At 28.1% G+C, this 12,199-nt stretch overlaps 1 protein-coding gene across 1 annotated transcript in view; it reads right to left on the bottom strand.

Moving 5' to 3' along the window:
• Positions 1 to 10,249, bottom strand: part of LOC117174081 (aspartate--tRNA ligase, cytoplasmic) — an 11,572-nt gene extending 1,323 nt beyond the window's left edge. Inside the window, exons 1-8 of the mRNA XM_033362766.1 lie at positions 10,118 to 10,249; positions 9,845 to 9,882; positions 9,439 to 9,523; positions 9,186 to 9,369; positions 9,019 to 9,121; positions 4,845 to 5,160; positions 4,592 to 4,763; positions 4,362 to 4,509 (exon numbers count right to left, since the gene is read on the bottom strand). Of these exons, the coding sequence (XP_033218657.1) occupies positions 4,362 to 4,509; positions 4,592 to 4,763; positions 4,845 to 5,160; positions 9,019 to 9,121; positions 9,186 to 9,369; positions 9,439 to 9,523; positions 9,845 to 9,882 (1,046 nt within the window). The 5' untranslated portion in view covers positions 10,118 to 10,249. The remainder of the gene's footprint in view (positions 1 to 4,361; positions 4,510 to 4,591; positions 4,764 to 4,844; positions 5,161 to 9,018; positions 9,122 to 9,185; positions 9,370 to 9,438; positions 9,524 to 9,844; positions 9,883 to 10,117) is intronic.
• Between the last annotated feature and the right edge of the window lie 1,950 nt (positions 10,250 to 12,199).

The raw sequence follows: 12,199 nt of genomic DNA, 5'->3' as shown, positions 1-12,199 counted from the left end.
TTGAAAAAGGTAAAACCATAACCGGAGCATACTATTCATCATTATTGGACCGATTGAAAATCGAAATCGCCGAAAAACGACCGGATTTGAAGAAGAAAAAACTGCTTTATCATCACGACAACGTGCCTGTTGATTCATGCTTAGTTGCACAAGCAAAATTGCATAAAATCAACTTCGAATTGGTTCCTCAGCCACCGTATTCACCAGACTTGGCCCCCAGCGACTATTACTTGTTCCCTAACCTGAAGAGATGGCTCACTGGTAAGCGTCTTCACTCAAATGAGGAGCTCATAGCTGAAACTGAGGCGTATTTTGGAGACCTTCCGATCGAGTACTTTTCGGACGGTATCAAAAAGTTAGAAAATCGTTGGACTCGCTGTATCGACCTAAAAGGAGAGTATGTTGAAAAATCAAACCGACTTTGGCCAAAAAAACGTCTCCTTGTTTCATTTTTCAGGGACTTATCAGACTGCCTAGTACGTAACAGCTCAAGGGATTTTACGATTTTTTACGGATACAGGGGAGGCGGTCCTTCAATCATGTACGTAATTTTTGCAAATTCGCAAAAAACATTCACCTGAAGATTATCTTTTTAGTTATAAATTTTATTATTTGGTTGAAAATTTCAAACTTTTCTTAAATATACATAGTTTTTGGTTGTTAATTCAATGTTTTTTTTAATTCGTCTTTTTCGGTTGAAAATTCAACTCTTTTTTTTTAACATTAAACTTTTGTTTAAAATTCATATTTTGTTGTTGATAAGTCAAGTGAAATATTTTTTCTAAAAATTTGTCTTTTTGATTCGAAAGTTCATATTTTTTAGTAGAAATATTGAATCTTTCTTGGACAATCATGCCAACGATTTGTTAAAAATTCCACTATTTCCTAGAAAAACTACTTTTTTCTTTAAAATTCGTATTTTTATGTTAAAAAGTCAATAGAAATCTTTTTGGATGAAAATTAAACTTTTTTTGAAAATTTGTCTTTTAAATTAAAAAATTCACCTATTTTAGTAGAATTTCTTATTTTGACATTGGAAAGTGAACTGAAATCTCATGTGGATGGAAATTTAACTATTTTTTAAAGATTTTTTTTTTTTAATTCATCTGTTTTCGAAGAAATTACATATTTCTTGTATAAAAATGCAACAGTTTGGTTGAAAGTTACACTATTTTCTTAAAAAGTCATACTTTTTGGTTAAAACTTCTACTATTTTTTGGAAAATTTAACTATTTCGTAGAAAATTTACTTTTTGTTTAAATTTATATTTTGGTGTTGAAACATGAACTGAAATATTTTGTGGATTAAAGTTCAACTTTGAAAAAAATGTTTAATTTTTTTTTTAAGAATTCATTTATTTTAGTACAAATGTAATCTTTCTTGGATAAAAATGCAACTATTTTGTATAGAATTCAATTATTTTGTTAAAAATTCATCATTTTTTGGTTGAGAAAATTCGTCTTTTAGATTGAAAATTCAATTTTTTTCGTAAAAACTTATTTTTGGTTACAAAATTCGTATTTTGATATTAAAAAGACAACTAGAATCATTTTTGGATAAAAATTCAACTAATTTTTGAATTTTTTAAATTAAAATTCAACTGTTTAAGTGAAATTTCATCCTTTTTTAGTTCAAAATGCAACTATTTGGTAGAGAATTCAACAACTGTGTTCAAAAGTTGAAAATTCAATTATTTTTCGTATAAACTTTTTCTTCATCTTCGATTGAGTACTCAATTTTTTTTTTGAAATATTTGATTGAATCTGTTTGTTAAGAAATCGTTTCTTTTAAAATTTATATTTTTAGTGGAAAATTCATCTCTTTGGTTACAGGTTTAACTATTTTGTTGAAAATCTTTTTAATTAAAAATTCAACTACTTGGCTAAAAGTTAAACTACATTGTTAAAAATGTAATCTCTGTATTGGAGGCTTATGTGTTTGGTTGACAAATTAATTGTTCAGAGGAAAGAACTTTTTTGGTTTAAAATTAATTTTTTAACTGATAATGTAACTGTTCCATTTTTTAGTTTAAAATTTCATTTTTGTTGGGTGAAAATGCATCAATTTCGTGGAAAATTAATTTTTTCCTGAAAAGTCATATTTTTTTGTTCCAAAATTCGATTTTTGTAGAGGAAGTTCGTCTTTTGACTTGCATCTCTTTTATCTTTTTTATTGAAATATAAACTTTGCCCCTTTTTTATTGAGAATTGGTCTTTTTAGGTTGAAAATTCATCTATTATGTTACAAATTTGAGTATTTTTTTAGAAAACCATATTTTATAGTAGAAAAAAACATTTTTTGTTAAAAATAGATTATTAAATTTGAAAATGTTATATTTGTATCTGAAATACTGTTTTATTCTGTTTATAACAGATTCTATGTTAAAAGTATTACAAGATTAAAATGCTTATATTATAGTGTTACTTATCAAGGAAGAGGAAAAATCAATGAATTTTGAAATGTTTTTAGTTATTCTACTAATAATAACTAGGAAAACATTTCTGAAAACTAAAAATTACGTACAGTAAGAGGGAGAGGGAGAGGGTAGAAATATTTGGTAAATTCCCGAGAATTGAAGTTCAGGTGATATAAGCGAGAATATGACAGAATTGAGGAGAATTTAAAAGAATTTATGATCTTTAACAATATTTTTATTGTTCACGCTATATGAGTGGTTGAATAAAAATTATTTTCTAGCTCACACATATTCAGGAATTACAGTGTTTTATATACAAATTAAAAATTTTCAAATCTATTAATTTATTTCAAACTAAAAAAAAAGGTTTTTCTACTTTAAAATATAACTCTTTAACAAAATACTGGGGTTTTCAACAAAATAATTGAGTTTTTAACATAATAGTTGAATATTCAACCTAACAAGACAAATTGCCAAGGAAAAAGTGTCATAGTTTATATTTTAATAAAAAATAATGAAATTTATACAACAAAAGAAAAGAATTTGAAAACCAAAAAGCCGAATTTCCAACGATTAAAGATTTTCACTCAAAAATTAAATAAAAGTTTATTGACTGCTCAACAAAAAATTAATTTTCCACGAAACTGATGCATTTATCGCCAAAAAATTTCAAACTGAAAAATCATTTTTTACAAATAAAAAACGCGAATTTATAACTAAAAAATAACAATCTTAAAAACTGGAAAAGTTCCATTTTCTGTTAAAAAATTAATTTTAAACAAACAAAAATTTCAATCAGACATAAGCCTTTAAAAAAATTTCACAATATAGTTTAACTTTGACCCAAGTAGTTGAATTTTCAATTCAAAAAAGATTAATTTATAAAACGATAACTTTTAGCCAACGAGATAACTTTTCAGCTTAAAATATAAATCTTTAACAAAAAAAGGTAATTTCTTAAGAAAGCGATTCAACCAAATGTTTTAGGCAAATTAGTTTAATTATCAAGCAAAGAAGAACTATTTTTACCCAAAAAGTTGCATTTTCATACAAAAAATGAAATTTCTTCTATAACAGATGAAGTTTTTAACAAGAAATAATTTTCTACCAAAAAAATTGAATTTTCAATCCAAAAAAGCGAACTTTTAACGAACAAGGATGACTAACAAAATTGTTGGATTCTCTAGCAAATAGTTGCATTTTTATCAAAAAATATGAAATTTTATCTTAAAGCAGAAGAATTTTTTATTACAAAAAAAGTTGAGTTTCCATCCAAAAAAGATTCCAGTTAACTCACTAACATTAAATATTGAATTTGTGTAACCGAAAAATAAGTTTCTACGAAAGAAATTTAATTATGAATTCAAAAACACAAATTTTTTCAACCAAAAAGGATGAATTTTTAATAAAATAGTTCAATTCTCTACCAAATAGTTGCATTTTTCTCAAAAAAAAATATCAATTTTCTACTAAAACAGATGAATTTGCGATAAAAAACAAATTTTTTTTATAAATTGAACTTTCATCCAGAAAATAATTCAGTTCATTTTTCATCACTAAAATATAAATTTTAAACAAAAAGTAAATTTTCTACGAAATAGCTAAGTTTTCAAGAAAGTAGTATAATGGCTTAATTTCTAACCAAACAGTTGCATTTTTATCAAAAAAAGATTTAATTTCTACTAAAGCAGGTAAACTTTAAAATAAAAAAGATAAACTTTCTAAAAAAGAGTGGAATTTTCCACCGAAAAGTTAAAGAAAAAATGCAATTTTGTATTAATTAAAATAAATTCTGAGATTCTCATAAATTCTCAGAGAATTTATGTCTCGGTTATATTTTCGGTAATATTCTCATTCTCGTTACCCTTCTCAAAGTAATATAACCCGCTCAGAACTCTATACGTAATTTAAGTAGGCCTCAGAGAAATTTGAAAAAGGTGTATACTTGTCACGCAGTCCTCGGAAGAGTTCAGTGAACATATGACCAATGACGTCCACCACCTCGTGATAGTGATGCTTGAAAGCCATTTCCAAATCCAAACCCACGAACTCTGTCAAGTGTCTGTGCGTGTTGGAATCCTCGGCTCTGAAAACTAAAGAAAAGGAAAATTACACACGTATTAGATTGAACTGAATTTTACTATTGTTTAAAATGTTCTTCTGCAATGAAGATACCTGCGCCGACTGTGAAGACTTTGTCAAAGTCGGCAGCAATGGCCATTTGCTTGTATAGTTGCGGAGACTGGGCCAAATATGCAGAGCCTTTGAAGTAAGAAACGGTGAAGACATTGGCGCCACCTTCACTCGCTGCTGATATCATCTTCGGAGTGTGGATTTCCACGAAACCCTGGAAGTATATTAAATCCGAAGATTGTACAGTTTGAGAAATTAGATATGAAAGAATCGTCTGTAATCTTAATTTCCTCACCTTTCTCGTGAGGATGTCTCTAAAGAGTTTACAGACTCCAGCCTCGACTCTGTAAATCGCCTGATTCGCTGGTGTTCGGAGATCCAGGACTCGATTGTCCAGTCTCGTGTCCTGATTGACCTTGATGTTCAATCCACTGTCATCCGCTTCAGGTCTGGCAGCGTCTTCGATCTGGAGCGGCAATTGAGGTTCTGCGGCACTGACTACAAAAATCTGCTCTATGTGGACTTCCACGTCTTTCTGGGTGCATGATTCGATTATTGATGGAACAGGCTTCACATTTGCTTCCACGTCGACGATCGACTCCTTGGTGATGCTGAAAAAATAAAAGAAGAAAATCAAAAACATAAATGACAGATTTTTGTACGTTTTTTCCAGGGGACTAAGTTTTTTAGTTGTTGGTGTCTTGCTGTCTACTCAAATTTCGGAAAAAAATCCCTGACAACTCCAGGTTTTTTCCAGGTATCTCAAGTTATTTCCAGGCATAAATTTTGGCAAGATTATTATAAGTCATGTTTATTTTAATTTCTAGGAATTGAATTAATATTACAAGATACTCTTAAACATTTGAGCACTATTGGGAACGGTGGTATACCATTTCGCCACCTGGTGCCGAAAACTGGAACTAGAAAGAGTAGGTATCACTTTAAAGTTGTACATTAATTTTTGCATAAAAGTGTTTTTACAACATTTTGCGAAGTGTAAAACAATGATTGAAACGAATAATAGACGATTAAGGGTTTAAAAGTTTTTTAATTCAATAATTTTGTATTCAAATCTGATTAAAATGCTTAATAATGTACACGTGTAAAATTGAAGCTACTAACACTTTTAAACTGAACAATTTTTATTTAAATGCACTTAAACTGCAAAATAATTATTTTAACTTTTATCAATTATAGAGTTCAAAGATTCAGATTCAGTTCTAAATATATAAATCCACGTATATATTTTCACTGCTCGAAAGTCTAAATTGAAGAGTCAATCAATGAATTTAAAAATTTTCAAAATTATACCATTTAAAGCATTTTTAAGCCAGAAACATTAAAAATTAAACAATTACATTTTTTTATAAGCTGAACACTTATTAAATTAAAACTTAAATTATTTATATTTCAAATGGTTAAAAATCTTTTAAATGCTTCCAAATTTTATTTGAAAATCTCGAAAAATCTGCATGTCGTTTACATTTTTTCAGATTTTTTATCATTTTTGAAATTATTTCAGATCTTCTAAATTTTAAATTTCATTTGAATCTTTTCAAAACTTCTAAATATTACTAAATATTACTTGGAATAGTTTCCATAAGTTTTAACGTAAGAAACTGGAAATTCTAAAATTGTGAACTGATTTCGAATCATCTTGTAAAATTAATTATTATTCACCTTAAACATTTTAAAGAACAATTCAATTTTAAAAATCATTATTAATTCATATTTACAGTTGATCAGCTAAAAATGTTCTTTTTTATCTAAAATCTTCGATTTTAAACACTTTTAATTTTTAATGACTTAAATTTTTCAAACTACATTTTAAAATTCTTTACAATAAAATCTACACTTAACAGTGTTAAAATCTATAATTAAAATCTTGTTAAAATGGAAGATTTTAGGAATGCACATTCTAAACTGAATGATATCATAATTGAAAAAAATAACAATTTAACTAATTAATTTTAAAAATATGGGAATCACGGTTAGAAAGATTTTTGTCTATACATTTTTATAAAATTCCCAGTAAAAAAATAAGTTCACTGTCATTTCCCAGTCTCATAAGATTCCCGATTCTATCCTAACTTTTAGATCAGTTTTTAAATAGTAAATGCTTTATGTATAAATTGATAAAAATTTACTTTGAGTTCATTTTTGCTTCACAATACGTCCATTTACGTTTATAATCTTTTAAAAACCACTTTAAATGGAACAATGATTGTTTTTTTTTGTTAAGAATAATATTTCCGTAAAAAAATGTTTTTTTTTTCACCTTATTAGATGTAAATTCTAAATAAACACCTTTGTTTCCAAAAAATACTTATTTTTAGTATCAAATAAATACTTTTAAACTTCGCAACAAAAATCGCTAAAACACTTTTATGCGGAAATTAAAATGGATCTTTAAAATCGTTCCTATTCTTTCTAGTTCGGATTTTTGTCACCAGGTGGAGAATCGCAGTTTAACCATTCCCAATAGTTTAATTAAATAGTTAAATAATACTAAGAACATAATTAATCATTTCTTGAATTTTCCTAGCTTTTCAAGAAGGAATTTGGATTTTTAGAGAGATAGATGAATTTTTAACGGAATAGTTGAATTTTCAGCAAAAAAAAATGTTTTTTTGTTTTTAGTTTCTACCAATTTAATTATTAATACAATATACTTCTAAATATTTTAGCTCTATAGTTTAATTAAATAATTGAATCATAGTAAAAACATAATTAATCATTTCTTGAATTTTCTTAAACAGTTGAATTTTCAACCCAAAAGATGAATTAATTACTAAAATGATCAATACTCAATTGCAATACTTGAATTTTTAGGCGAAAAAAATGTATTTTCAAACAATAAAAATAACATTCAAACAAAGCGATTAATTTTCAGACAGGAAGATTAAATTTCTACCAAGAAAGACGATTTTTCAACAAAATATATATATTTACCAAAAAGTTGAATTTCAACCAAACTAATGAATTTCCAACTAAAATGATAAATCTTCACCTGGAATAGATGAATCTTAAAGGGAAAGATGAATTTTTGAGAGAAGAAATTAATTTTGAACTAGTTTTATTTTTAACTAAAATGATGAATATTTAACTGGAGTGGAAGCTTCTAATGTGTCCCTACGGATTTATATTTTTTTTTGCATTTTCTTCTTTATTCCTTTACACAACCCCCACACACTTACTTGGTGGTGGAAGGGGACCTACAGTTTAAGGTGGGTTCCGAACCACCAAGAGCAACAGCTTAAAGTACTTAGAGAAAAACCTTTTTCTCTAGAGGTACCAGTCCCACGACTCTTCGGAGATGAACAACTCCCTTGCTAGGCTAGTGTTCATCGCATGGGCTGCCGAGGCTCTTCCAGAAAGTGCAAAGCGGGAATCGAACCCGCAAGCCGACGGAGTGGGTCCAAAGCCTACGCTTTAGACCCCACGACCATCATCCCACTTCTATTTAACTGGAATACTACAATTTTCAAACAAAAAGATGAATTTTCTATCAAAAAGACGACTTTCCAACAAAATACATGATTTTTCAAGAAAATATTTGCATTGTAAAATATAATCAGACAATTTTTCAACCAATAAGTTGAATTTTAATCGAAAAATATGAATTTTCAACAAAGAAGATTAATGTTTACCAAAGAATATTTGATAGAAAATACATGAATTTTAAATTATAAAGATAAGTTGTCAACCAACAATTGAATTGTTAAATTTGAAGTCAAAAATTAATGTTTAATCAAACAGATGAATTTTCAACTAAAAGGACGTAATTTTCCATTGGAAGTTACACTTTCCGGTAAAATCTATTTTGGAACCAAAAACATGATTTTTCAAATAAAATTATGAGTCATTTAACTACAATCATTAAATTTACAACAAAAAGATTAACTTTCAACCCGGAAGATTAATTTCTACAAAAATTCAAAATTTTAAACTAAAGAAAATATCATCTTTCAACCAAATATTTAATATTCAGATTTTCAGTAAAAAAATTAATGTTCAGACAAAGAAAAAACAAATTTTTAGCAAAACAGCTCATTTTCCAACCAAGGGGATGAATTTTCAACTAAATTGATGAATCTTTAACAACAACAAAATTTATTAATTAATATTTCATAAAAAATAATGGAATTCGAAAAAGAAAGAATTTTCAACAAAATACATGAATTTTCAAACAAAAACAGAATTTTTGAATTTTTAGTTTAAAAAATTGATCTCAAAATAAAAAATGAAGAAATTTCAACAAAATAACTCAAAACAGTGATAAAGCTACTTTTACAAATGAAGAATTATTGTTATTGAATTTAATACTGCAATTTAAAACATAAAGCACAATTTTGAAAAAATCCCCTGACTTTAAAAAAAATTCCCAGAGATTTCCAGGTTTTTCCAGGTATATAAAAATTCCTGACAATTCCAGGATTTTACAGATAGACTGGACACCTTGGTCTTACTTGGATATAAACTTAATCATCTGCTTGCTGATCTTCTCATTGACTGCTGCGAGACCTTGGACGGTGTAGGACTGTTGTCTGATTACTATGAAGCATTGCTTTCCTGTGAATTAAATTAAAGTTGAACCTTGAAAAATAAGTTAAACTTTGATAAGAAAAAAAATTACCTTTGGCTCTACTCGTGTGCAAACGACCTCGTAACCAGACAAGTTGGTTTACACCGTCCTTGGTCAGTTCTTTAACATCCACATATTTTCTTTCGTCATGGGGCTCTGAACTCTGGATCATCTTCAGGAGTCCATATCGCCCGGTAGAAACGTCCTCCTCCACATGAATGCCTTCCTCTTCCACCTAAAAAATTAATACCTTTGTTTAGTTTTTCAACTTTGAAGATTCTTACGCAATTTTTGTGAAACATACAACTTTTGCATTTCTTTCTGCTTTCTTAGCTGCTTTCTCAGCTTCCTTCAATGATTTCTTCAGAGCCTTTTTAGAAGGAGCGTTTCTAGATTAAGAACGAAAATTTTGGTTTTTTCTTTTTAAAGGAATAATAGTAGTAGAATTCTAATCAATTAATTAAGCTGGAAAACTTGTTATATTTATTATTTAAAACACCGCATATTTTAAGATATTTAAAATTAATTATTACAATTATATTTCAAACTCAATTCTCCAAATATTTAAACTTTTATGCTTAAAATTATGCAATTTAAAATTATAAAATTATTTCTTAGCAATGCTGACGAATTATAAATCGTACTCATTATTCAATATGCATATTATTTTTCGTAATCAAAATGGTTAATTATTATTTTATAAATTTTACCCTTCTGATGCAGGAGGTGCAGTCTTATCAACACCCATCTGAAAAATATAATACATGATCAAATCAATTTCATCACCAACAAGAAGTTTATTATATTTTAAATCACAGTGAAAAATAGAGTAAAATCAGTTTTCTGAGGGGTGAAGACAAAACAAACTTCAGATAAGATTATACAACGTGAATATAATAAAAAAGAAAGTAAAGTTTCCTTATAGAGGTTATATTGTAAATTTAAGAATCGGTTTTTATTTTTTAAATAATAAAGGAACAAACCTTTCTCAGCTGATTCTAAATAAACCAAGAAAACTTTTGACAATTATAATTTTCAGTTATTTTGTTCACACAATCATTTTGTTAATCAACCTCGCCGCTCAACTTTTATTGTCTTGAACTGGAACTGTCTTGCACAAAAATAACCGGAAAAAATGAGCAGCAGGATGCACGCAATCTACAGTTCCGGAAACGCACTAAAAATAAAATGCGGGAAATTCAAACATGGAAACTTATCCTATTAGCAATATTGAAGTTTCATATATATATATATAAATTTGTGTGTGTTTATAATTTGTGTACAAAATTAAGTTTAATTTTGGTTACATTTTATTATGAGCTTATGCTTCAGTTTTTAAAACTACGTTTAAAATTGCACAATATTGTTAGATTTTTTACTTTCCAAAGGCTTTTTTTAAATTTATAACATATTTAATTTTTTATTTTCTTTAATATCTGAAACTCTCTAATTCAAGTTTAATTTAAAATTAGGCAATTTTCCTATACTTCAATGACATATTAGGTCATTTTTGTCCCGTGTCTATCCCTTCGATCCTTTTCTAACCTTTTTTCAATCTACAATCATCTGTATTCTTTTGAATCTCAATCTTCCTAGCAATGCCTATATCCATCAATTATCCACATGTTTTCTTTTAAATTCACTGCCTATCCCTCTATCCTAGTATTTCCTTTTCTATCCATTTTTATCTCATATGCAATCGAAAATATTGTCTATCTTTTTTAATCCCTATATTCGTATATGTATAATTGAATCCTTTTCTATATTTTCACATTCTCATCATTTATGATGGAGAAAGTATTAGAATTGTCCGAAATTTGACGCCTCAGTTTTTCAAGGGATCAATTCCATCTTTGCCACACTTGTTTAAGGTCCTAAAAGAAAGGACGAGTTCGTGAACTATCCATTTTTGAGAAAAATTCAAAAAGTCAGCGCATTTTGAAAATTTTTGATACCACTTTTTTCTGAGTTTAAAAATTTGATGTACGGATATTTATAGTATTACAATGGACAAATAATTTTTCCTTTTGACTTTTTTTGATAGAAAGAAAATTTTCAGAGTTATATAATTTTCATAACTTTTTCAATTAACCGGAAATAAAAATTTGAAGCCAAACAACGCACGATCTGAAAAAAGTCAAAAGAAGAAAAACATTGCTTTTTAAAATCCCTGCAAGACTGTACTGAGCCTGTTTAAAAACAACGTAACTCGATAACATAACTCGTAACTCGATAACCTTTCTTGCGCTGCTGCTGTCATGCCTGATTAAAATGAGCGCTATTGAAAACAGGAAAAAATCAAGTTATGTTGTTTTTAAACAGGCTCAGTAAAGATCCGAGTTTTAGAATCTGCACGCTAAATGAGCGTTGTTTTTAAAGAGGTCCGGTACAGTTAGGGGATTTTGAATTGACCCGCGTGAGATAGGTGTTCTGTATAAGGACCTATCGATAAGTCAGCCCAATCCTTCTGAAATCCAGTTATTCTATCGACATAAAGCCTCGGCTTATGCACCTAATATCCTTTTCTATTTATTAGTCAATACAAAATATTGTCTATCTTTTTCAGTCCCTATATTCCTATCTAATTGAATATTTTCCTATCTTTTTGCTTCCTCTTAGAGGAAGCTTTGTAATGTTACCATTTTCGAACAAATTGTGATTAATTTAATCAAACATTTCTCAATTTAAAATTTTCTAATGCAATGTTCTATAAGCAATAGGTTTGTTTCCAAAGTCGGATATCATTTTTCCAATAAATGAATCTTATAGTATATAAAATTCTAATTTTTAAAACGCCCATAAAATATTTTTTTCATATGGTTTACTATTTTTAATTTAATGTTGAACTTTGAATGTTCTATCACGATGTCGATTGGAAGGCGTGAACACACAAAAGCGGAACGGGCTAAAATGAGTTAGTTCTCACCCACCGTCAGCCCCAAAATTGGCGCTGTAGAAGAATTTTACTATATTACGAGGGTAGTTCAATAAGTCCTTAGAATGAAGTATAAAAACAATTTTTTTTGGGTAAATTTTTTTTTATTTTTCAACATAATCTCCTTGGA

Source organism: Belonocnema kinseyi, chromosome 1, assembly GCF_010883055.1.
Source record: "Belonocnema kinseyi isolate 2016_QV_RU_SX_M_011 chromosome 1, B_treatae_v1, whole genome shotgun sequence".
In the NCBI taxonomy this organism is placed as follows: Eukaryota; Metazoa; Arthropoda; class Insecta; order Hymenoptera; family Cynipidae; genus Belonocnema; species Belonocnema kinseyi.
Note: the sequence above shows the minus strand (reverse complement) of the source record. Positions and strands in the feature narration are given on the sequence as shown.